Raw genomic sequence first — 25,217 nt, 5'->3', positions numbered from 1 at the left:
AGCATCACAAAACTTTTAAATACACATTACTATTAGAATAACTGTTACTGCTTCCTGAAACTTTATAAGTACACCTTTAACTCAAGTCAAGAATTTAGTGCACATACATAGACCATGCCACATACATCATACATTCAATAAGACTATACATGGCAGCCACTTTAAATGAGATTGATTTAGTGTGACATTTTGAGATCAGCAGTGTCAGAAGTAGCATTCTGGTTTTCAAATGAGTTTTTGTGTCCTGCGGTTTAAAATCTGTTTCAGATCAAATCAAATTTATTTATATAGCATGCTTAAAAAAACTGAACAAGTGCTGTCCAAATTTTAGTTAAAGAACAACAATGAATTAAGTGACATAAGCAGTAAAGGTACAAATAACAGAAAAAATGCATGTTTATGTATTCCAATTGGAAACTATATGGCATAAAATATCACTCATGCCCTTACTGAAGACATGGACTGATTTATCTGTGGGTATATACTGTACATTTTAATACTCATGATTTAGGTTCGCAAGTTGTTTTCCATCCAGCCAAAAGCAGGCCATCCTGCATAATATGGAATTACTCCCTTAATGAAGAACACTGCATTCTTTAATAGGCCAATACAGGAAACATTTTGTTTCATATATGCCTATGAGACTGATAAAAATGAGAATAAACAAAATATGAATTATGATTCAACCAGTAAAAAACTTTCAAGCTAATTATACAGTAAACGTTAGTGTCAACTAGTGTTTGTGCTGTTGTTTATATTATGTTGTTTATATTATGTTTTAGCAACTCTCTGCTTCTCATTTGCATGATCAATCTGTGTGTGATGGTGCCAAGTTTCCACATTGGCTGTTGCTATGTTACCAAGTCACAAGGAGGAGGTTGGCAAGGAATGATTTAAAAATGGCCTCTCCATCAGCAGCCCTTCCATCTAAACTACTAATGTAAATGTAAGCTATTTATCAGTACATGTGGAACAGAATGAAAGGTATAACAAAAAACTCATATTTCTCATGCAGGTATATATTAATCAAGTGTTCCAGGAAAAAAGCATAGCCAAAAACAGTCCTAAAGCAGCATTGTCAAACTGTTTTATGATTTCTTTTACTTCACTTGGAGCAGAGTAACAGCATATAAAACCAAGGCTACAGGTTATGTCTACTTGCATTCCATGAAGAATAACACAACAATGTTTACAGTAAACAATAACGTTCAGCAGCAGGATATAAGTCACAACAGTTAAACCGACTTGCATACTTTGTTTCCTTACCTGAGCCTTTGTTACAAAACTAAAGCCCAGTTTATACTCCTACGTAGGATAAACGCAGAGCCTATGCCACAGTCTTTGACATTATGAGCATTTATACTTGTGAGCTGCTATTACAACGTGAACAACCACAGAGGCTGTACTTGGGCACATTGGAGTGTCATACCTGCTTGACATCAGCCTGTCAAGCACGTACAAAATTTACCATTGTCACCATGTTAGTTTAGCATGCTAGCATGATAGCATGTTAGCATAACTTCACTAAGTTCATACATTCAATAGTTGGCATAGTATTTCAATCAAAAAAAAAAAAAAACAGAACAGCATCTGCCTCATGGTGGCGCTAGAGGAAAAGTCAAGGAATCACCAAGGTCAGTAGGATACATCATCTGGGAACCATGAATGTCAGAACCAAATTTTGTGCAAATCCATCAAGTGCATGCTGAGATATTTAATGGGATTACATAAAAAACTTTGCTCTGCACTGGTGCTAGAGGAAGAAATTTCAGTGTGCACCCAAGTATTGGACCAACCAACAGACCAGTGTGCCTTACCATAAGCTAGGCTAAATTATCTTCCAGCCCAGTCCCTTATCGTGGGTTATGTCCTGGTCTGCTAGCTCCAACTGATGATACCTCTTAAGCTACACAATCACAAAATTATAGTTGAGCTCTAACTCCCACCCTCCAGCTCCACACAGACATGCTCTCACAATACAATGAGCTTTAAACCTAAAGTCAACAACTGCCTTTTAAATTATTTGTTTTGAGAGGCCACACGCAGTAACCAACGTTAGAAGTTAAGAGAAGTTCATTAGTCTCTCGTCGAAAATGGAAACTCCCACAGCAGTGGGGTCTCTGCCACTTCCTCAATGCAGTAATGCGCGCCCACGGTAGGTGATCTGAGAAAACAACTAACCTAAATGTTAACTGAAAACATCCACCCCGGGCATATGTCGCCCTCCCCCATCCAAAATACAGTATCATCAATCGGGGACGCGCATTTCTGCAAACGGGGTCTTTTGGCCGACGCAACGCCTGCTGACACTCCCTTTAAAACAAGCACGGTGCCCTTTAAACAAACTAACGTTACGCCAGTAGCTAGCTAAAGTCTGCAGTTCGGATTTAGGTAACAATAAAAACAGAAAGGAAACACAAGAAGTAGCGTAACACTGACACAGACTGCAACATTTAACTAACTGCTCAGGCTGGCTGCCGTGAGAAGGAAACAGTGGAGGACAAAAAAGTCGCTCGGAGATGCCCCAAGTGAGTCCGGTAATAGAGGGTTATTTACACCGATAACGGTCGCGCAGAGGCGAAATTCAACCGGTAAAATTGTACAATGAGTAACCGGCATTATCCTTACCTACACAGTGAATAAGTTTGTGTCGCCACGAGTCAAGTTCCTGCCGAAAGCCGCGCCTGTCGATTGTGCATTGCTGCCTTTTACACTGACTCGCCATTTTCTATCGTTCTTGTCTGGCGGGCACCAGCACGGGAAGAGGAAGCACTGTGAACGCGCGCGCCTCTGTGTCGGAGAGGAAACCGCTCCAGAGGGAAATGCTCACAGGTTTCACTCAGAATAACCAAACCAAATAGACCTATTAAATATGTCAGTCAGTAACTGAGTAATATAAATATACGAATAAATAAATACATAATTTATGAAGATCGTCAACAATGGCGTTTCCCTCCTTGCAAGAAACATTGTCTTTTGCAGATTATATGAAATCAAATGTGGCTGTAGCACAGGCTGGGCTTTACCCAAGACAGTATAATCAACCAGGCAAAGTGGGTGACTGTCCTTGAAGCCCCAGATCCTATTGGGCAGGTTTACTATGTGGCAAATAGCGTGTGGTAATTTGATTACCTGGCTAAAATAAAAAGAATTGGCTGGGGCTCAAGCCAGATCCTGCAATTTCAGTCAGTATCGCCCATCACCACAGCCACATTGGGAGTCAGTGTGGCTGTGCTGATGGCAGATACTTGATGGATTGCCATGAAATTCTGTACAGACATTCATGGTTCCCCGCGGAAGAATGCTACTAAGTTTGCTGATCTGCCAGATTTCCCTTTAGCGCCACCAGGAGGCTGACATTTGTGGATTTGGTTGAAATGTCTTATCAACTGTTGGATGGATTTCAGTGAAATTTGCTACACACATTTATTCAAAAACAAACACAACATAAGTAGTGGCATTCTCACCGACATCAGTGCTTCTAAGATGGTCAACATGATAAATTCTAACTAAAAAGTTGTGGAGCAAGGAGGTTTACAAAGCCTCTCGACCATCTGACAAGCATTTGTGAAGATATACTGGTGCCTTAATTGGATTTTCAGGAAGAGGAACGTTCAATAGCAGCCTGCTTAGCCCTATTCACAAGTCAAATAATACTATCCTCCCCAATTACAGGACTACTTAAGACGTTTTGTCTGGCTTAAGCTAAAATGTAATCGTTTGAGGGGGAAAACATGTTTATGTCCATGCACTTAGCAGAATATATATAAACAACGTATTAATAATCGCACCTTATAATTCACAGTCTACACATTACACATAAAGTAGCATCCCAGACTACAAATTAAACTGCGGACTTCATCACCTGTGGTTACTGAGTGCATCAAGAAGCTTCAGAAAATGCCCCTCGGCTTTTTTATAAGCACGTCTTCCACTCTGGAAGCTGTAGAACACTAGGCCAATCAGAGAAAGTTTTCAATGAGAGTCAACAGCACTCATGCAATGAAACAGCGCGGCGGTCAGGCTGCAATAATGCTGTTGTAAATGCTGCCTTCAGGCTCGGCGGAGTTATTACAACTCTGGACCGCGGCGCGCTTCTAAGTGAACACCAACACGATAACAAAATTAAACACAGCTCGTAGAGAAGGAATTGCTTTTTGTTAACTTTGCTAAGCCGAGTCTCTGTGGGTCAAAGAGCATGTGAAGCCAGTCAAGGATGTGACCATTTCATTTCATAATATAGGAAAGCATTTCTCAATTGTTATGCGGCAGCTGTAAAACTCCGGTTTCTCTCAATTTCTGAAATAAAACAACGGTTTTATTTTTTTTTTACCATTTCTGAACAATCTAGTGCACATGAAGCGTATGTGAATGCCCATTAATGCTCTGTACCTTGAATGTCGGAGTTAAAGAGGAGCCCCTGAATGCGTCATACGTTTCTCAGCCGGTGTTTTCATATTTTTACGCCCCTCGGCTCTCTTACGGTGGTTTCCATGCTTCGGAGACGACAAACGTAGCGTACAGGTAAACGATAGCGTTAGTAGGTGTTGTCGCTTTTCCCTTACAGTTGTGTTGCCATTGGGCACAGTCGAATTACATAGGCTTGTCATTATAAGCGACAGCTTATTCAACAACGTGAATGTAAAGACTGCACTGAATCGAAATATTGACAGCTAAGTTGGATATTTACAGTAACGTTTCGGTCTTGATGTGAGCTGATTAATTATTTATTCAATGGCGACCGCATGGGTAACACTACACCTGACTGCCATTCTGTAACACAGTCATTTTGTTTTAAAGCAAGAGACATACCGAACAATATTTTTAAAATGCACACCATGTGATAAGCTTCTGTTTATGTCTGCGGTCATGCTACAGTCACGTTTTCCAGACTATCCCTTTACAAAAGGCGTTTTGCCAAAGTGTGCTTTTAAACTGGATTTGCACTAGCATCACCACTACTAACACAGACCAGACATCACACAGACTTCTTGGGCTGACAGTTATTGGATCTGGTCTTGTTTTTATCCGATTCTCATTTAATATTCAGCCACAGTAACGTGCATCTACACCAAGACTTTTTCCCACAAGAACTTTGAAAATAATTTCCACACTATTTAAAAATGTGAAGCCAGGAAAACGTGCTTCAGCTATTTAATTGTTAATAAAGCTGCATGTCCTGAAAAATAATCCTCAGAGTAATTTATTCATGGTGTTTAGTACCTAAGAAATTAAATAGTGCTTTGATGAGGCTGAATGGTGGTGAGCCCAATGTGTGTGTGTGTGTGTGTGTTGAAAACAGGGGTGCCATGACTCTGACCAGAGGATCTTTCACCTATGCCAGTGGGGAAGAGTACCATGGCGAGTGGAAAGAAGGCAAGTCAATCTTAGATAAAGTTTGTGTGCAAGAATCACCGATGTAATTACAGAGATGAGATAAACTTTCCCTTGTACCTTCTGTGCTGTACGTCTGGTCCTGATAACATGTCTCCAGAACATTGTTGTCTTATCTGCATCAGACAAGTGAGAAGGAATGGTGAGGCACTGACTGACTGCCACATGAAGTTTGGATATAACATGTTAACTGTTAGTTTAATTATTCTTGTTTGTGGGTAACCAACTGCAAAAATTAAACACGTTACATTATAAACTGAACACCAAAATATTAATAGTTGCAGGTGAACCTCATTTTGACAAGCTTCCCTAGCACATTTTTACATTTCTAAGGAAATAATAATAATAGCAACAGTGTGACATTAGCTAAGGTAATAGCACTCTGTTCGGGCTTCATGCTCATTAAATCATCAGTCTGGGATGAGAGAAGGTGTTTACTTTCATAGGTTCCATATTATTTTTCCACATCTAGAGTCATTTGTATTTATATAAATAATATTATTATATTATGGAGAAGCTAGTGGGATCCAATGCAAGTATGGTGCCAACAAATACCTTAGTTTTCTGTTCATGAATCTGCACGGATCCGTGAATAATAAAAAGTCAAATCTTTCCGTGAGGAGGAAATATCTTGTCAAAACTTTCACCTGTGGCAGAAATTATGAGGACATTTGCATTGCTTTAACTGTCTCTCTCTCTCTCTCTCTCTCTCTCTCTCTCTCTCTCTCTCTCTCACTCTTTCTCTCTCTCTGTCTCTCTCACATACACACACACACACACATACACATACAGTGATGCTAGAGACATGCAAGCTCAAGCTATTTAGTCAAATCCCAATTAGCTAGCATTGGCAATGCATGACGAACAGAGCCAGATTTACCAGCTCTGGCTTTGTCAAATCTTCTGGATTAGACTTTGGACCTGTTTGGGAAATCTTAGCGAGTTCTCGGTCAGCTGGTGTTGAGAAAACAAATCAGTCGAAACACTGGTAACAAGATCATCCAAGTGTTTTTTTTTTAATTTTTTTGGCTTTTGTTGGCTTATTCAGCTGCTTTTAAGTCAATGCAACCACCGTCCACACCATTGTAACCTTTGATTTTTCCAGTATGACAGTTGCCAATGTAAGCCAGTTGTAGCAGTTGTCCAGAAACTTGTAGGTGTGTCCCCTTTGATACGATTTTAAGCTTCAGTAGTGGATCATAGGCAACTCGGAGGGGAGTATAAGTACATTCCTTGACCGTTTTTACAGTCTGAATCCTAAAGTAGAAATCCCTGCTAAAAATCTGCTGGATTAGAGTGCTGTAATTCCCACCGCACAGGAGGCAGATGGGAGTGACAGAGTGTGGTGGTGGGGTGCTTAAATCCAAGCACGTACAGACTTATGTGGCAATATGTAGTGGCTCTGCAATACCAAGTGAATATAAAACCCTAAGCCACAATGCAAGTTCAAATGTCATTCTCAGTTGGTCATCTCTTATAGTATGTTACGCACTATTATGAAAGAGTAATCTACACGAGGCTAAGTGTTAGATGAGGCACAATGACACCCATATAGATAAAATGTGAATTGGCAAGTGGTATCAAGATCTCAGAAAATGAGGAAACTCCTGTCAAGGCCGTTTGCCTTGACAGGAGTTTCCATCATCTGTTTGAAGTTTAAGCCATTACTCACTCTGATGGTGTGCGACTTTCCAGGTCGCAGGCACGGTGTTGGTCAGCTCAAGTTTCAGGATGGGACATGCTACACTGGGCAGTTTGAGAATGGACTCTTCCATGGCTCTGGTGTACTGCTCTTTACAGATGGATCCAGGTGTGTGAGCAAGAGCAAGACAGAGAGAAAGCAGGTTTTGTCCCCACTCAGAAGTTACAGTTCATGCCCTGCTCTTTTTTCACCACATCAGGTACGAAGGAGAATTTGCACATGGAAAGTTTCAAGGTACGGGAGTCTTTAGTCGATACGATGGCATGAGGTTTGAAGGAGAATTCAAAGACGGACGTGTTGAGGGATACGGTGAGTCTGTTACACCACTGGAACAGTTTGTCCATCAGAATGTCAGTATTCTCTCTCCGTGGTTGGTCAGCATGTCCTCTGTCTGTGTCTATGCCTCCAGGGCTATTGACTTTCCCAGATGGAGCTCATGGTGTCCCACGAAACGAGGGCTTGTTTCAAAACCACAAGCTGCAAAAGAGAGAGAAGTGTCCGGGAGTGGTGCAGCGTGCACAGGCCTCAGCCTCCAACGCTCGCAGTCTGGCACTCTGACCATCATGGACCCTGATGGAGACACGGTCAGGGTTCCAGCACCTTCCAGGAGGGCCTCAGGGATGTGTACTTGTATGCTCCCCTCCAGCTCTTCTGTCTGTGTCTTTCTCTCTTTTTCCACCATCACATTATTTTTTCTTTTTATGCATATTCCTTGCTTCGCCCTCACAGCAGCTTGGAATGAACATGCAATTTGACCAAAATAATGGCTTTCGGTATGACTGACTTGAAATGCACAACGCCATGAAGCACACCTGTAACTTCTCAAGTTACGTGAACAGCAAACGCTGCTGTTTTTCTCTTGTTCTGATTCTTGTACTGATAAACAGTGTCTCAGTGTTTTACAGAAGTTAGCTTTCATCCATCACATAACTTTTGATTGAGGCCAATTCTTACCATGTTATTGCACATCTGATCATTGTACTGCGAAGAGTGTCTTAGCGTTTTACAACTGTTAGCCTTCATGCATTAAGTAACTGAATATGGGAGGCCTGTTTTTACCATGTTACTGCACATCTGGTCATTTAAAGAGGTTTCTTCTCCTGCATTAGGAGGAGGTGTAAAGTAGGTCTGTATGCCGAAGACTTTAGCTACTAATTAGACAACATCACTTAAGAAATTCTGCAAGCCATTACAACAAAGTACCCTGTGGATGCACATACATTTGCACATGTGCACACATTCTTGCCAGTGTTTCACAGTGTTCTGCTGATTGACAGCTGGTGGTGTTGACGAACAAAGAAACGTAGCAATGCATCCACAAAGCCAGTGAAGAAGAAGACCGCAAGCTGGCAAATATGGACCTAAACAATGAAGGCTTTAAAAAATTTCAGAATATTGGCTTTACAAATGCTTTAATAGTAAGGAAATGCATCCAACACATTTGTCAGGCCTCAAAGATACACAAAGTGCGTTTTTATAAAAAACTGAATGTAAACATAATTTTTGTTTGTTTACAATTACACTCCACAGGGCACCTTTAAAATCTCATCTTAATTAACAGTGCTGCTGCAAATTTTAATAATTTAAGGAATGCATTTTGTCACAGGTGTTTCTCCTTTTAGAGGATCAGTATTCACATTTGCCTTAAAAACATTTTGGTATAAGAGTATAGTTCAAGGGTGCCCATCTGAAATTCAGATGACGCACAGTGCCCTCTCTTTTCCTTCTCCTCTGCATTATTTGCCCTAAGGTGTCTGTCAGCCTAATGAATTTGAGGTCCGCTTGAAGATTGCCTTCACTCTGAGAGATATGTTGCTAAGCTGGTGCTGGGTTTCAACTCCCATCACTTGCAAGTCCAGCAGCTCTCCCCTCTCCAATAAACCTCCCACTCCCTGTGGAAATCATTTGAGAGAAGATTTAACTCAGTTGGGTCGTCCTCTCATGTTTTCCCCTGTCTAACCTGAATACCTGGATGACTGAACATCCTCAAAGCTGATAAATCATCATAATTTAATGCATTCAATTTAGTGACATAATTGAGGCAGCTGAAAGAAAGAATTTATAAATCAGAACTATATTTAAGAGTGCGTAATTCTAACGTGTTGTTCTGTGAAGTGTATAGATATTCATTGTCATTGATTGTGATTTTTCTGACCTTTCAAATTAATAGAGAGATAATTAGAAATAATTCTTTGATTGGTCGGCTAGAAAATGGTGTCACTGAGTAATTTAAGACAGTTTGGTCGAGTATTTTGAGGTGTTAAGAATTTATTAATCATTATAAATCACAGGTATTCTGTGATTACAGATTAATTCAATGTACTTGAAATGTTAATAGGCCTTACAAAGCATTTGTAGACATGGCTTGTCTAGGGTTGCTTACATAGTACTTCAACCAAAGACAATCAGATGATATTATAGGTAAGGAAGCCTGGAACGTGTTATTTCTTACAGCTCTAGTGCGCAACAAAAACAAAAGGACCGAAGACTAAACAGGGAATTGATATGAGATTCTGTTGTAAATATTTCTGAAGTCTCTAGCCTGGATTATTTGCAGTTAGTGATTTTCATTGTTGTTATACTCTATGAAGAAAAGAAAAAATCAATACTCAATATTGTGAGCCTATTCTCTTGACTGCTTTGACTACACCGTTTGGTACGGCAATGTGCTACAAAGCACAGTCTGAAAGAATTAAGGTAACAGAAAAGCAGACCAGTGCATGCTTCAGAACAGCTATCTACAAGCACACAATGATTGTTCAATGTTTGCTGTATGTGCAAAGTGTATACATTTAAGATCATGTAATATTATTTCTCCTTTCCACTATGTTGGAGACAACACCTGCTCAAGCCTTCTTTGCCTACACACTCCTGCCTGAGTGGAATTGAATACAATGGAATACCACATCCATTTCCTACTGGAAACAAATGGTGCTTTAAAAGCGTGCCTGTCCAGACTTTCACCTGCCTGGAAAATATCATCGCCATGGTTACCTTTTTTTCAGTAACAATATAATGTTGCTTTGAGTGCTCTTAGAGAAAACTACTGCACAGTATCCTCTCATTCTCCTGGAATAGGTTTGAGTATATATCACTTAGGTGGTAAACGGTTGATGTGTTTAATAAAGCCTTGTGTTGAAAAAGAAACATGTTTTTCTTTGGATATTGCAGCACTGGGTTTGGACATAGTGGCATTAAAAAAATCGCTCACTTATAGATGATTTTACAGCCATTTCTGATGTTCTAACACAGGCTGAAATGTGTCATATTTGCAGCTGCAGGAAGAAGTTTAACTGTTTCGTGGATAAACAGGTTCCTCTGGTTTTTGGCTGCTACACAGCACCAAGCAGAAGCCTCTAGTTTCCCCATCCCCCTTCTCTTTCTGCACTGCTCCAGCCCTCAGCAACGTTAGAACACAGCAGCACGCTGCTTGTAGTTCACATGGAATCGAAAACGACAGAGCTAAAGCTGTAAAACATGTATGAGTCCAACAGATTGAAGACTGGGAGTCTGTTTTTCTTTTCTACATTGACTACTGTAGTATCTCTGTTTGGGTCAGGTTAATAAAATAAATGACAACACTTTCATGTACTGTGTACAACCTTGTATTGTGCATGGCACAAGTCTCCTCTAAAGTCCCTGACAGTTACACAGCCTTGCTTGGAACAGGAAGTATGGTGCATGGCTGATAATGTATCTGAGGAGTTGTCTACAGTAAACACATTGGTATTTAACAGAAGGCTGTAAGTGCATGCATTTCAAAACAGCCTTTTAAATTCACATCATGAAAACTGACAGCAGAACAATATTTGTTGAACAAAATGGGTTCACAGAAAGAATGGCTTTATGTATAATGACTAACTGTTTATAAACAACTACACTGTATGCAGGAGAGCAGGAGGTTTGTTTCCCCAGTGTGAATGATCAGCCTCCCTCGGGAACATTTGAGCCACTGATGATAGAAGGAAAATATGTCCACTGAGCTCCCCTTGAATCCCTGACTTTGTGGGGGGTGGGGGGGCATACCAGCCATCTCTGCTATCGTCAGCTGACATCTCAAACACAGTCCTACTGTGTGCTCTGGCCTTGTCTGTCACCTCAATAAAACAAGCACCTATACAACACCTATTGATCTATTAATATTATTCAATTTCCAAAGGCATCACAAATCAGATATGAAACATCCATGAGAGTATTCCTGAAGTTCTTTAGAAGCAAATACCAAAACCAAAGCTTAGTAAAAAAGGTTTGAAAAAGATTTGAAGATAAGCAGATAATTTTGAATCCATCTCATCCAGGCTGACATTTTCCAGTGTCGGAGTTCACACTAATCTCAGAGCTTAAAAGTCGTACCCTGAAAAGGCAGATTTTGTTGCTGAGCACACATGGCTTCATGGCAATAAGATAATGCATATATTCAAATATGATGTACAAAGCCCTAAACTGAAATTGCAGAATGTATTTTGAACCTGAGACAGATAGCCATAGCAAGTGACATTATAAAGAACAGACTGTGAGTATATTTAGATCTTCTACTCTGCACTGTTCACTCTTCTCTTGAGGTGTTTTCAGGCGGCACCAGTCCCCCCTCCCTCAGCATCTCCAGCCTCTGCAGGGTCTCCATGATGTCAGACTGCCATTGTTTTACCTGCTGCACTGCTGTCACTCCCTCCTGTAACACAGCACATACTGTCAGACTGTTCAGCACGTGGTCATGTTGTACATACGTACAGCTTTGAGATATGAACCACAGCATGTTGGCTTCTTATAAGCTATCAATAAAAAAAGATGAATATAATGTGTTAATTTCTGAGCTTTAGCTGTTGCCAGTCTTTATGCTATAAGCTAACCTACAGTGGCTGCAGTCTGTAGCATCAGAGTCAATGTACAGATATAACTCAATGTACAGATATTTCGCAAAATGTCAAACTATTCCTTTAAAATCATCTTCAAGCTAACTGTACACACAGCTGGAAGAAAAACTCACATGATTTTTTATTTTTGTGTCAGCTCCCGCAAACAAGAGCAGCTTCACTATCTTGTATCTGTTGAGACGCACGGCATCGTGCAGGGCTGTGTCTCCTTCCTGAGTGAAGAAAAGGAAAATGTATGACTGGAATCAGAAATCAGTTATAGAGATGATGAAATACCGAAGTGAAACACTGCTGAGCTGTTTCCTATACCCTGTCCCTGGAGTTGATTTTGGCACCACAGGACAGCAGGTACTCCACAATGGCGGTGTGGCCTGTCCTTGTGGCCACATGCAGAGGAGTGCTGTACAACTGCAGCATGGACAGTGACATAGACTGTGACTGTGTTATTTCTATGTAAATCCACATTCAAACATTTCAAGGACCAGCCGTATATCAGTATAACAGTATGTTCACAGACACACATGCATTTGTCTCGGTACAAATGCAGGCACAAATAAAATGCATATTCACCTTATCTCTAACATTCAGGTCAGCCCCGTGGCTCTTCAGGGCTTTGACAACTCCAAGGCTTCCCCCTCTGCATGCCCAGTGTATGGCTCTGGAGCCCAGCTGAAAACACAGTAGGAGGGCCCCATCCTATTAGTAGTTCTGACCTCAGGCCACTAGAAGCTTGAGCTTTAGTGTGTGTGTGTGTGTGTGTGTGTGTGTGAAGATAATCTCATCATCATCTTTACAAACAAGCGAAGGGCCTGCACATCTTACTCGATCCTTAAAGGTGATGTCAGCTCCTTTTTCTAAAAGACTTTGGACAATTGTGAAGTGTCCTTCCAGAGAGGCACGATGTAGTGCTGTCCTTTTCAACTAGAAAATTGAAATACATTATGAGTAGAAATTATTTGTTCTGGTATAATGTACACTTCTCAGCACTCAAAGGGAGAGTATACCTCATCATGGACATTAGGGTTCCCACCATTAGCCAGATACTTGTCTATCACATCCAGTTTGCCTTGAGTGGCTGCATTCATGAATTCTGCAGTATCCACATGCCCTATCTGTCAGATCAGAAACACACACACACACACAAATACAGAAGGGACATAAAGGGACAGATATTCAATTTTTATATCTCCCAGTGCATGTGAAGATAGGGTTTCTGAAAATGGTAGCTCACCACAGGGATTTCCACAGGCAACATGGGCGAGTATGTTTTCTTGATCTTCTTTTTCCATTTGCATAGCTCTATGATATTTTCTCCTCCACACAGGTCGGAAGCCTCGCAGTACAGGTCCGAGGAAATCCTCCTCACTTTATCCTCTGCCTGAAAATGACACAAACAATGATAATGTAGAAAACACTAGAAAAGCTAAGTGAGAGAGGCACTATTAGCTTGTAAAGCAGAGGTGCCAAGAAGGCTAAGGACTGTTGAGAGTCAGGAATGAAAGTGTTGATGTCAAAATAAATTCACAGCATAGTGCAAGCTAGGTTTTGCCACAACAAAAATAATGTTCCCAATAAAGTGCCTTTCATGTGCTGTTAATATGTTTTTACATAATTTATCAGTGACAGAGAACTTGTCTTGGTTTGCATGTGCCTTGTGTGCTTTGCATTCTTGTTTGCTTGACCTATCTGAAAGTAAAATAACATTATTTACTTTTTTCATGACAAGTTCTTGTTTTGTGGGTTCCTTTGCCTCTTTTGCATAAAAACTCTTTAAATCCCAGAAACCTTCACTGAAACTGTGGTAAATGAAATGCAGCTCTACTCAGGGAAAACACATTTGGTTAGGATGGAGAAGAAAATGATCCAACTGCAAGTAAATTCATAGACAATGACACAGCAGTTCTTGGTTTACATGTGTGGTGCTGTGTGTTTTCCAGTGTGTCTGCAAATAGATGTTGAAGCTGACTGTTAGACATTTTCTTTTCATGTTTAGGGATTAATTTCAGCGTTGGCATGTTTTCAAGGACATAAATACACGTCTTCACATGAAATATATATATTCAAGTTTTCACGAATCAAGGCTTTTCAACTTGTACCATGGTAACAGTAACATTATGTGTCACAGGAGTATTATTCAATCTGCTGTGGTAAAATAAAAAAAGGAGTGATTGATACAAATGTCACAAATATGACTTTGGGAATGTTAGTATTTCACTCACCTACCTGAGCTTGCTTTTCTACTCCTGCTTTATGGTCCATCACACTGGCTGACCACTGCACAGCCTCTTCCATCTCTGTTTGCCTAAAATGTACAAAGATATAAACAAAGCAGTCAATAAAGTAATTTTTACCAGCGAAAATCTTTCTAAAATTAACTAATAATCTGCAGTATAATAAAAGAAAAGTGGCTGCTAACTTGTCAGATGACTGTGTGTCACTTTATACTGAAGTGCTGCAAGCCCAGTGGCTTCCTGGCTGGAATGCTGGGTTCATGGTGGGACATTGTGTTACCCTAACAAACAGGTGTGTGTGCACTTTGGTAAGCATGTACTGTATGTTTGTGAGTACTTGCCAGCTCTGCTCTTTGCCCCCCCTTCCCTCTCCCTCTTTTCCTCTTTGTCATACACACACACAAACACACACATACACACACAGTCATGCACATACATTCATATGCAAGTACATCCAACCCTTTGGGCATGTCATTAGCTGAGAGGGCATTCATTCCACCAGCTCCTGGTTTTACTCACTCTTGCTGCTGGAACTGTGTATGTCTCTTTTACAGGAGCACTACCCTCATAAACACACTGTTTTGGGGGATTATGTTATTTATAAAGGTTTCATTACTGTGAAGTGATAGCTTGTAAATATCTGTTTGATAGCACACCAACAATCAATCACTATCCAGCAGCCTCAGATTTGGAAGATATTCTACGATAAACTGTTTTACAGGTATAATTTACAACACAAACACATGCAGTAGGAAAACAAATGAGATTTTGTACACGTATACATATACATATATGCACATGCACATGCACACGCACACACTTATTTACAGGCATTCTTGCAAGAGTGTGACTGAGTGATGAGTTAATGGTTAACCAGTGTTACTGAGGGAAGTGGCAGAGTTCAGTGGGTTAGGAAGCAGCAGCAGCCATTTTAGCTCTACATGACATGCCTCTTGCTGCTTTCCCATCAGCCATGGAACACAGGCGAACAGAGGGTGAACTATCAGCTTACATCTCTGCCGGGCTGACTGTAAGTTATGTTGTTCATATCTCTCCAGATGATGTTCCTTTTCATGCTTTAGTACATGGAAACCATGTGAAAGTGTTTGTTGACATTTGGTTGTGAAATAAGCAACAGTAATCTAACTAAGCTCTATAAACACTTTTATGCTATTAGGAAATTTTGCCTTCATCATTGAGGGAAGCAATACTAGCTTACATTTTTTAAATAAAATAATTTAGATTAAAATTATTACTGTGAGTTTAATAATGTGTGTGTTATAGATACAGGTAGAGGTGCCATGGTGACGCTGAATCACTTGAGTGTAGAGGACCCAGATGATGGCTCCCCACTGCTGCCTGAGGCTGCGGCGGCTGCTATACCAACACCTGTCTTTCTCAGGCAGCGAGCAGTCACAAAGACTGGCTCCAGGGAATTTTTCCACAGCAGGTACTGTATTTATTTTTGTGGTCTTGTTATTTAATGTTATAAAGCAAGTTCTATTGTCTTATTTTCTCTGCTGTATAGGAGTGAGAACCTTGCCTTCAGTCTGGTGCTGCTGATCGGATCCTACTCAGCTATTCTGATTCCTGCGTATTTCCCTTTGGATGAGGTGGCAACACTCAGCAATGACTTCCAACATCCCAAAGATCTGGTACGGATACACATCTTAGCAATCACTTTGGATCATCTCTTCACTCTTACCAACCTTCTTTCTATATTTGTCTCTCTTTTAAGGTCTTACTAAATCGATCAGCCACCCTGCTGGCGGCCCCCTGCCAGCCTCGCTTGTGTCTGAACCACCTCAAGCCCCTGTCCTGTTCTCCAGGCCTTCTAGACATCCCTGTGTTTGTGCAGCAGGACAGACCTGAGCCCTGGGATCTGTCCCCTCCTCTGGGGCTCCAGGGCAGTGAAGAGCATCTGGCCCTGGCTCTTGCCTCTCTGCCCGAGTCTGGCCTGCCTCCATCACTGAGGAGAGAAGGCAGCTGCAGGCGATGTATGGTGGTGGGCAATGGAGGGGTTCTTCACGGGAGCCATCTAGGATCTCATATAGATCAGTACGACATCATTATCAGGTAAGCGTAGCAGTGTCAGTCAGACATAAGTAGAAGGACAGTCTATAAGGAATTAGAAAAATACACGGCATTAACAAAAGGTTAATTTGATATATACCTTTTCATCTGTATTATCAGGTTGAATAATGCTCCAGTGCCTGGCTTTGAGAGAGATGTTGGATCCCGCACCACCATCCGCCTGATTTACCCAGAGGGAGCACCTCACTCTGCGAAGGAATACAAAAAGACCACCATGGTTGCTCTGGTGGTATTTAAGAGCCTGGATCTGGACTGGCTCACTTCTGTCATTACTAAACAGCCACTGGTAAGCCTGCATCACACACAGAAATGCTGTATTACATAAGTCGTGTCACAGCAACACTGCTATCACATCATCACACTCACTGCCTCACATGCTCAACATCTCCTATGTTCTTGTTGTTTTTTTTTTTGTTTTTTTTTAGAGCTTCTGGTCCAAAATGTGGTTCTGGAGGGAGGTGGTGGATGACATTCCTGTGAGACCAGAGAACTTCAGGATCCTCCACCCAGAGATTATTCACAAGACAGGACAAGTTTTACAGAAATATGCTCTGAAACAGGGAAATGTGAGTTCTGACATAATGTGCATACTATATTTAATTCCCTTTTGGCAAGTTGTGGTACACACGGACATTGTGCGTGTGCTTTGTTGTATGCTTTCATACAATATTACATGCAAATAGAAAAAATGGATCCCATAACAAAGGCGAGTTTGGGTAGCCTAACCTGTTCTGAATAATACATGGATGTACCTAACTGAGACATGTATTGACTTTGCTATAATTGTGGGAGTGAAAGGAGAATTAAGGGAGTGGAAGATGAGCAAATACAACCTCCTGTTGAACAGGTTAACCTGCTCATTTTATTACTTACAACTCAGTCCCTTACACATAAGGGATTTTTGCTGCTGTGTTGGGTATTTGTTGGTTGTAGATACAGATAAAAGAGTATTTTATGTTCTCAAATAGATGGTGCCAACATTAGGTGCCAGTGCAGTGGTGATGGCTTTGCAGCTGTGTGACCAGGTGAGCCTGGCAGGGTTTGGCTATGATATGCAGCACCCAGAGGCCAGGCTTCACTATTATGAGACCATACGCATGGACGCAATGAATGCTCAAGTAAGTTTAGATCGATTACCAAACAGTGGTACACATATTTTCTTTTTCATTTTGACTCCCTTTATTCATTTTGTGACTCACTTTAATATCGTCATCCAGGTGGTGCATGACGTCAGCGCTGAGAAACTCTTCTTGAGGGACCTGGTGGCTGCAGGAGCTGTGACTGACCTCACAGGAGCTCTGTGAGTCAGCAGTGCAGAGACTGATAATACAGTGAACTCCACATGCATCTCCCCAACTGTGAGCCTATATGGCGTCCTCCATAGCTGTGCCCTGTTGGAAGAATCCTCCGCAGCAAGGACTGACCTTTAAAATGCTCACAGTCTCCAGTGATGCCCGATGAGTGAGCAAATTAAACTCTAAAGATGAGACAAGCTCATGATTGTACAGACTAACCAAAGAATATCTCGTTTAAATTCAATAAGCTTATTACATTACCATCTGTTACAAGTAGCCATTGTCATACAGGTGTTGGTCTGTTTACAATGACTCAATTCAAAAAAGTGAATATGAAGCTACTGATATTTATTGTATCCAAAAAAGCATCTGTATTAAGAAAGACATACAGCAAGGACTATCGCATGTTTCATTCTTTCATTATGACAATACCAGTAGTAAAGACAAAAATGGACAGTATCTGCATTTATAAAAATTGATCAGCTGCAATTTTTTTTTTTTAAAGTGGGGGAAAAAAACATACAGTGTAACCATCTACAGTGTTACTAAATAGGGAACAGGTCTTAATGAGTATCCAAGAATATATTACAATCTACAAAAATTAATGAGTGAAACTGTCAATATACGTCACACAAGACATAAAATAGTGCATAAGTGCACAATGGCGTTCGATTGTGCTAATCATAAACTTAAGTGCTTACAATAAATAATTTTAGGTCATCATATTACGGGACACGTGTGGTTTTTTTTTTTTTTTCTTGGCCATACAACAAATGTGCATCTACGGTCACTCAGTTCAAGGGTGCAGGTGTGTCTACAGCAACGGATTGCGCGAAGGCTCCCACAGTTTGCTTGCCAGCTGTCTGCAGTGCTGGAGGATGATCTCGGTGGGGATGACCCCCAGGTGAACTGTCAGCAGCTCGTAACACTTCACCACCTCACCCTGGTGATTTTTACTGTAGTACCGCAGCAGCTTCCTGCTGGACACAACACTTTCTGTAGTCAACAGCACTCTATTTTGGATTAATCGCATCTATTTCTGTCACACGCAGTTGTTTACCTGTAGTAGTCCCAGGCAAGCATCCCAATGGGGGCAGAGTCATCAGGAAGGATGGGTATATCCCCTGCTTCTAACTTGTAGCCCTGATCAGATATACACATTATATAGTACTGTCTTTCAGGTTTTTTACAGTATTGCATGATACTAAATTTCTTTTTATAACTGGATACTAAAACAAAAACGTAAATTAAAAAGAAATTTACCGTTTCATTTTCAAACCAGAGGAAGTAGCAGAAGTAGAAATCTCCATCGCGCAACGTGACGGTGGAGTAGCCCTTCCGGAGAAAGCGACGTGTTGTGCTGACCAGGCTCCACACCTTCAGTATGGATTGGTAAAGAAAAATTTATTTGAGACAAAGATGAACCAAAGTATTGATATAGCTACAATTTTTAGAAATATGCTTTTTTCCCTTTGTTGGTAATATGTATGGTAAACATGGAGCAAGAGACAGTTGGCTTAACACAAAAACTGGGCGCGTGTGTGTGCACAGCTTCTGGTGTGCTCTTTTTCTGTCAGTCAGTAATTCAATAATTTAATGCCACAGTACATGCACACCTTGCTTTTGATGAACTGAGCCACCGGTCCTTTCCCCAGCTCAGAAGTGGTGCGTTCTGTGATGTTGAGCGACGGCGCAATCATTTGGCCCGTGGATCGGTCCACGCAGATGAAATGGATGAGGCCAGGGAAATCCTCCAGGTAAGTGAGATAAACTGGGTCAAGATCAATACACTCAGGATGACAGAATGCTTATGCACGTTGTTAAGACCCCAACAATATGCATGCACTTCAAGAAACATTACAAATTCAGTTTTTTGCAAAGCAGAGATCAGACACAATACGGTATCACATTGAACAGGATCATTTTGCTGACAGGATATGACACCATGGTGATATTCCTCTTGCTTTTCACCAACAGGAAGTCCTTCCAGTCCATCAGTTTCTCTCTGGGAGAGAAAGAAAGGGTGACAGAAAGACAGTGACAAAGAAAAAGACAAGGAAAGAAAAAAGATACAGACATGAAAAATTATGGATGCCACTGTGGAATGTCTTGCAATGTCACAATGTGTGTCCTAAAAAAAAACTCATTAAGAAAATACAAAACTGAAAATGTAACACATAATTTAACACCAAAAGTAGGGCAAAAAACCCAAAAAGACCAGCTGACTGATACATACTGCACCATGGTCTGGGCTCGTTCCTGCAAACCCGGGGAGAGTCGCTGAGGAATGTCGGCTGGTCCAGAGTCAATAAGAAAACACTGTCGGTATATGCCACACAGCTGGGTCTTCATATTCTTACACCACGGGATAAGACTAAAATAAAAACATGAGTGTAATCATTCAAAGGATCGTCCAACTGCTTTGCTATGATGCATTCTGTCCAGCAGAGGGCAGACTTACTCTTTGTTGAACCCAGGTCCTCCTCGGGCAAATGCTCGGTTCTTGAACTCTGTCCAGACATTTTGTAACTGTGCAGACTGGATAGAAAATAAAGGAACACAAGATTATTTTATTTGTCCAGATCCAAAAACAGACAATATTTTCACATGACTAAACACATATATTTCTACAATACCCAAGATAACTTTTTCTGTTAGCTGCATCCCTTTTACTGACTGATCAGCTGATATATTCAAGTTAAGATGGGGGTAACAAACAAAAGATAATTTAGTATCATGGTGTAATATAAAATTTTTAGGATGGTACTCAGTGGGTGCCAAGGGAAAAGGAGCAGAGGACAACGTTAAGTGCAGTTTTTCACAGCACATACAGGCACTGAATCTGTGTGTATTCAGCTATAAATACATTCATTTCATGGTTTGTGAATAATTACTGTAATAACAAAGGAGGACTGAAGGAAGGTTGACAGTTTGGTTTTATTACAGGCTATAACAGAAAAAATATAATAAAGTAAATTATTCTTAATTATGTTATTTGACAGAGGTGAGATATAAAAGATTCATTTAAAAGCAGACAATTTTGAAAACATATACCTGTAACTCACTAGGCCCCAGGGCTTTAATGAATTTATCCAGTTTGCCTCGGATGTCGTGTATGGACAGCTGGCCTCTAGTGGCAGCAGAACCTTCTTGACCTTGGCTTAAATGTTTCTCCAGCTTGGCGAACGCCTCCAAAAACCTATACACTGATGTGGCAACTGCGTTGGTGGGAATCTGACATAGACAAATATAGATGCTTAAGTGGTTCAATCAGTACGAAAAGATATGTTTACACTGCATAACGCTGTGGTTACTTAAACCCAGATTAATATGTTATAATTGTGCCCCCTTCTGGCCACAAAAACCACAACATGTTAGGACTGAGAGAGGAAACTGTGTGTGCATGTCAGCAAAATAAGGAAGCAAATACACACGCAAATACGTGTTGGTGTTCACAAACCTTAGTTAGTAGGACTAGAGTGATGCCAGGCCACAGTGGCAGACAGTACATGGAGTGAGGCATCATGGGATATAGCCCATCCTTGCCTACGATCTCTAAGAAGACTCTGCGAGGGGTTGAAGGGTCAGGAGGAGGAACCACCAAAGTCTGCAAGCTGTCCTCTGCCATCTGAAGACACAATTATTTTATCCAACTGTGAAGTCTCATCGCAACTAAACAATCAATATATTTTTGATAGAATATTAGAAACCAGGATTATCCATTAGGGATGGACAGTGAAATGCTCTCACCTGGATGTCTGGGTCCATAAACTCAAACACAGGGGTACTTCCACTCTCTGGCTTTTCTAGTGACACAAAAGATACACAGTGCTGTTTAGAGACTGTAATATATTCTATACTGTATTTTCAAAAAGAAGAACATATAGAGAAAGAAATAACTGAATAAATTTTAAAAAATTACAGAGATTCTTCTACACAACCCACCTGAACTGCTTGAGTCTCTGTCTGTAGGGGACGGCTCTGGGGTGTAAAAACTTTCATGACCAGAACCGGAAGTACTCTCAACATCCTTCACAGATGAACACACAACATGCACAAACAACAGACAATAGACAATCAGAGACAAGGTGACAAACATTTTGCAGTGGTGCTGTGTGAGAGGCTGTTAGTATTTCCTACCTCGGGACCTGAGTCATCCTGGTCTACGTTGCTAGGATACATATTCTGAGCCATGATGATCAGGGCCAGCAGGTCTGAGGTGGTGAGTGTGCTCGCATTGCGGCTAGAATGAATGAACAAGCAAAGAAAAGACATTTGATATAAAAAAAAACTTTAATAAATTGAGATTAAGCAGACTTTTTTAAGTTATATAAGATACAGCTAAGAAACAGTTCAAGCTCTGGAATAAATGTGAAAGGTTTATGAAAACATCTGTATACACCTGGAGTAGAAGGCGAGCAGCTTGGTGTGGACCAGGATGAAGGCGTGCAGCACCTCCTCTCCTGCTCTCTCCACGCTGCTGTTGAGCTGCTGAACTAAACGGCGCTCCAGGAACTCAATGCACTGCTCACACAGTGTGGGGTGGATCAGTCTCTCCACTGCCTGAGAGAGAGAAGGGACGACATGAGAGATGAGAGCGTGGGTGTTAATGATGATTAATGACCATTATTTTGACTTCAGACTGTAATTCTGAAATAATGACCCTAAAGGGGAAGTCAACTTTAATTCTTCCTGTTATGAGGGAAACATGGGGTTTTCAGATTGGACTTGTTTCTGCCATCTAGTGGTTACATTTACATTTACATTACATCCTACATCTGATGGAAAAGACATGCTCAGTGTTGCTTGTATGAAGGAAATATGCGCCACACCTCCACTAAGAAGCTCTGGTCGTTCTCTCTGAGGTGGCTGTAGGTCTCCAGCAGGCCCTGCAGATACTTCCACAGCCTCGCTCTTTGCTCCGTGTCCTGAGGCCGCAGCCTGGTGACCAACAACAAACCAACAGTTCATATATCAAACAGACGATGCATTAAACTTGCCCACTACCAAGAGGGAAACACACAAAATGTCTTACTCTTTCCTGAGGAGGTTACTGCTGAGGGTGACCATGCCAAACAGGACCTCGATCATCTTCTTCATCACATAGATCTTCCTCCTCAGATCATCCTCTCCCTCCTCGCCATCTCCATTCACAGCAATGTAAAGACACTCATCGAACTAAGGAGGACACAAAATGACCTAATCAGCTCGTATTACAACAAGCACGTGAATAAGCTCTTTGTGTTCTGGAAGGAATGAATATTTGTTGTTGACTCTGAATGGACTTGAAAAATGTTGAGTGTTTGGACTCAATAACTGTATCATGCGCTACAGGAGGACAAAGCCTGGTTTGATTCCTTAACAAGACTCACATGACAAACATGGCGCTCCACTGTAAGAGAGCCCTGCCTATTACTGTTGGCCAGGAGGAATTCAGGAATGCAGGAATCTGCTTTATACATTAGGGCATTTCAAAACAAATCACAGCACTTTTTGTTTTTTAATGGATATGTGTCAGTAGAGTATATTTTTACATCATGGGGAGAGCTAATCTGGGGCTTTGTGCATGGTTAAAGACAGCTTTTATTTTGGAAGCGACCTTCTACCTGGTCTAGGACATAGATGTGGTTGTTTTCTGTGGTGAAGGAGGTGTAGCTGTCACCCAGCCTGTCCACCATGGTGCTGCAGGAGATGATGATGGGAGCAAACAGGGTGCTGATGCTGTCCTCGAAGGCTGGAAGCTGAAAAACAAAAAGAAGATTGAAATTAAGAGTTATTCTAACAGCTGTGGGAGGCCAGTTAAAAAGCATATGCCATGATATCTGCTGAAAAATGATTTTTTTTTCCTTCCTCACCCCCTGGCCCTCCTCCTGAGACGCCCCATACTGCTCCTGGACATTCTGCTGAAATTCTGGGTCAGTCCAGTGAAACAGGACCTCAGCGCTCTCACTTGCTATCAGCAAGCACTTCATCTGGACCACAGATGCTCTCCTGTCCTGCTTTACTGGGGTGTCCTATTTAGTCCAAGTATTCCACATGTATTAGGCTATAAAGAAAAAGGTTAAAAGTATTGAAAAGTATTGAGGCAAAAGACATAATAGAGTCTGGGGGGGAGGGATTTTGTTAAGTATAGAGGTTTGACAGGTTAGTGTTCACAGCTGGGGCAAGTCCAAAAAGAAGAGGGTGTTAATATCTTGAGTGTGGGGGTGGAAAGGAAATGAAAGCTCTCTCAAATAAAATGGGATTAGTAATAATAATATTCAAATAATGACCTGAAACAAATCAGAGATAATGTGAACATTATCATTTACCATGGCATGCAGTTCAAAGGTGTGAACGTCAATCTGAATTTCAGTTTATTTCACAGCCAGTTTTTGTTTTTTAATAACTTTTTTTTAACCACACATTTTCCTTTGAATAAAAATGGCTGAAAGTTGTCAGAACACTCCCACTTGCATGGGTATGTAAAAACTTAAATTTCTGTTACTGAATCACTGGAATAAATTACTTTCACACAGGCCATAGTTATGAATACATTAGCCACTGGAGAAACTAAATGCCAGGGGGAACTTTTTCCCACACTCCAAACTGTCTTGGCTGATATTTTATCAATGACGACCTCTGGTGAGAGGGCAGATTAAAAAAAAAGGTCAGAGGCAAAAATGCCAACAGTGAGGGATTGCAGGACGCCAACAGTGTAAGAAGATATGAGCTGCATATTTGCAACTCCACCTCAAGAGATATATTCTCAAATTCATCATAATGAAAAGATTTTTTAAAAAAAAGAAAAAAGAAAAGAGCAGTGACTGGGTGATATTGGCCATCTTTTGAGATTAGTTACCATGGTGATGCAACCTGGTGAGAAGTAAACCACCATCACAACCGCAGAAAACCAGGGTTAAACCTGAAGTTATCTCACTAACCTCAAATCCTGCTTCCAGGCCTCAGGCCTCTCAGGAGTTCAGCTTTCATTTGTATATCAGTGGGAGACTGTGCTCAGGGCCCTTATACTAAATCTAACACCCTGTATTTAGTTTTAATATTGACATGTCTAAATAGAGGCTTTTGACTTTAGTCCAGAGCAACTTACACTTTAATTTAAATCACATAAAAGTCAATTTGCAAAGATGAGCAATGATCATTAATAAATAGAAAAATGAAGACTTAGAAGATAATAGAATGGTAGACATGCATGTGATCATGTTAATGTGCTGTGTCCTTGCATGTTATGACATCTTCTTGAAAGAACTCCAGTACTGATCCTATGATACTGGGCGACTGTAAGTCTTTTTCAAATTTGTTTATTCATTTATTTATTTTGTTATCATCCTGAAGTGGATCCGATCCGTAAATTACATCCCGTGTTTTACCAAAATCCTTAACTTACTTCCCTTTTACCAAACTTTGAACTTCCTCGATGCACACCAACTTTCTACGCACAAAACAAACACACAGTCATGTCACAACCACTCACCTGGTGTCTGCGCCGGATGATCCCAGCATCTCGATCCAATATGTGTGTGTCTGTGTGTGTATCCTCCAAAGCTTCAGCTCTCCGCGGTGTTTGCCGCTCTGCGTGCGGACCTTCTCGTCGCCGCCACTGGATCATCTGCTTCCGTAGTCCGTA

The 25,217-nt window shown here is 41.0% G+C and overlaps 5 protein-coding genes across 8 annotated transcripts in view; 2 read left to right on the top strand and 3 right to left on the bottom strand.

The window, feature by feature from the left end:
- The window catches only part of wu:fc17b08 (ligand-dependent corepressor), a 28,108-nt gene extending 25,383 nt beyond the window's left edge, over positions 1–2,725 (bottom strand). For both annotated transcript variants that reach the window (XM_041050512.1, XM_041050513.1), the window contains exon 1: positions 2,629–2,725. In XM_041050512.1, the coding sequence (XP_040906446.1) occupies positions 2,629–2,725 (97 nt within the window). The remainder of the gene's footprint in view (positions 1–2,628) is intronic.
- On the top strand, positions 2,346–10,329 carry morn4 (MORN repeat containing 4). Of its 2 annotated transcripts, none has more exons than XM_041050515.1 (5): positions 2,346–2,528; positions 5,303–5,376; positions 7,090–7,204; positions 7,296–7,405; positions 7,506–10,329. In XM_041050515.1, exons 2-5 carry the CDS (start codon positions 5,310–5,312, stop codon positions 7,652–7,654), a joined length of 441 nt encoding a protein of 146 aa, XP_040906449.1. In that variant the 5' UTR covers positions 2,346–2,528; positions 5,303–5,309; the 3' UTR covers positions 7,655–10,329. The 2 variants fall into 2 exon arrangements, with proteins under 2 accessions (XP_040906449.1, XP_040906448.1); XM_041050514.1 differs by lacking the exon at positions 2,346–2,528 and adding an exon at positions 4,370–4,524.
- A 1,313-nt stretch (positions 10,330–11,642) lies between these two features.
- On the bottom strand, positions 11,643–14,265 carry LOC121189807 (ankyrin repeat domain-containing protein 2). The gene is made up of 8 exons (XM_041050269.1): positions 14,194–14,265; positions 13,202–13,348; positions 12,975–13,082; positions 12,793–12,891; positions 12,541–12,639; positions 12,280–12,378; positions 12,084–12,182; positions 11,643–11,768 (listed from the first exon to the last, which is right to left on the bottom strand). Exons 1-8 carry the CDS (start codon positions 14,260–14,262, stop codon positions 11,643–11,645), a joined length of 846 nt encoding a protein of 281 aa, XP_040906203.1. The 5' UTR covers positions 14,263–14,265.
- An 848-nt stretch (positions 14,266–15,113) lies between these two features.
- On the top strand, positions 15,114–17,850 carry st3gal7 (ST3 beta-galactoside alpha-2,3-sialyltransferase 7). Its single transcript, XM_041049733.1, has 8 exons — positions 15,114–15,231; positions 15,486–15,651; positions 15,730–15,856; positions 15,940–16,277; positions 16,395–16,581; positions 16,721–16,861; positions 17,264–17,413; positions 17,513–17,850. The coding sequence occupies exons 2-8, from the start codon at positions 15,503–15,505 to the stop codon at positions 17,597–17,599; spliced, it is 1,179 nt and encodes a 392-aa protein (XP_040905667.1). The 5' UTR covers positions 15,114–15,231; positions 15,486–15,502; the 3' UTR covers positions 17,600–17,850.
- Positions 17,851–17,985: 135 nt separating this feature from the next.
- Positions 17,986–25,217, bottom strand: hps1 (HPS1 biogenesis of lysosomal organelles complex 3 subunit 1). Of its 2 annotated transcripts, none has more exons than XM_041049730.1 (18): positions 25,065–25,217; positions 23,446–23,636; positions 23,197–23,331; positions 22,626–22,768; positions 22,423–22,531; positions 21,993–22,153; positions 21,731–21,833; positions 21,536–21,620; positions 21,341–21,396; positions 21,051–21,218; positions 20,645–20,824; positions 20,052–20,128; positions 19,827–19,964; positions 19,530–19,595; positions 19,207–19,351; positions 18,854–18,967; positions 18,651–18,733; positions 17,986–18,570 (listed from the first exon to the last, which is right to left on the bottom strand). In XM_041049730.1, the coding sequence occupies exons 2-18, from the start codon at positions 23,560–23,562 to the stop codon at positions 18,405–18,407; spliced, it is 2,046 nt and encodes a 681-aa protein (XP_040905664.1). In that variant the 5' UTR covers positions 23,563–23,636; positions 25,065–25,217; the 3' UTR covers positions 17,986–18,404. The 2 variants fall into 2 exon arrangements, with proteins under 2 accessions (XP_040905664.1, XP_040905665.1); XM_041049731.1 differs by having other exon boundaries at positions 17,986–18,567; positions 25,065–25,216.

The sequence above is a fragment of the Toxotes jaculatrix genome, chromosome 11, assembly GCF_017976425.1.
Source record: "Toxotes jaculatrix isolate fToxJac2 chromosome 11, fToxJac2.pri, whole genome shotgun sequence".
Taxonomy (NCBI): Eukaryota; Metazoa; Chordata; class Actinopteri; family Toxotidae; genus Toxotes; species Toxotes jaculatrix.
The sequence above is the reverse complement of the archived record's forward strand: the minus strand, read 5'-3'. Positions and strand labels throughout refer to the sequence as shown.

Coding starts and splice junctions, on each gene's coding strand:
- st3gal7 (XM_041049733.1), top strand. CDS start 15,503: ATGGTGACGCTGAATCACTTGAGTGTAGAGGACCCAGATGATGGCTCC. Junction 15,857..15,939: donor TCCAACATCCCAAAGATCTG/GTACGGATACAC, acceptor CTCTCTTTTAAG/GTCTTACTAAATCGATCAGC. Junction 16,582..16,720: donor TCATTACTAAACAGCCACTG/GTAAGCCTGCAT, acceptor GTTTTTTTTTAG/AGCTTCTGGTCCAAAATGTG.
- hps1 (XM_041049730.1), bottom strand. CDS start 23,562: ATGAAGTGCTTGCTGATAGCAAGTGAGAGCGCTGAGGTCCTGTTTCAC. Junction 21,834..21,992: donor CTGCTCGCCTTCTACTCCAG/GTGTATACAGAT, acceptor CATTCATTCTAG/CCGCAATGCGAGCACACTCA. Junction 19,596..19,826: donor CGAGCCCAGACCATGGTGCA/GTATGTATCAGT, acceptor TTTCTCTCCCAG/AGAGAAACTGATGGACTGGA.
- morn4 (XM_041050514.1), top strand. CDS start 4,382: ATGCTCTGTACCTTGAATGTCGGAGTTAAAGAGGAGCCCCTGAATGCG. Junction 4,525..5,302: donor ACGACAAACGTAGCGTACAG/GTAAACGATAGC, acceptor TGTTGAAAACAG/GGGTGCCATGACTCTGACCA. Junction 7,205..7,295: donor CTCTTTACAGATGGATCCAG/GTGTGTGAGCAA, acceptor TCACCACATCAG/GTACGAAGGAGAATTTGCAC.
- LOC121189807 (XM_041050269.1), bottom strand. CDS start 14,262: ATGGAAGAGGCTGTGCAGTGGTCAGCCAGTGTGATGGACCATAAAGCA. Junction 13,083..13,201: donor TGCCTGTGGAAATCCCTGTG/GTGAGCTACCAT, acceptor CTGATCTGACAG/ATAGGGCATGTGGATACTGC. Junction 11,769..12,083: donor ACACAAAAATAAAAAATCAT/GTGAGTTTTTCT, acceptor GCTGTGTTACAG/GAGGGAGTGACAGCAGTGCA.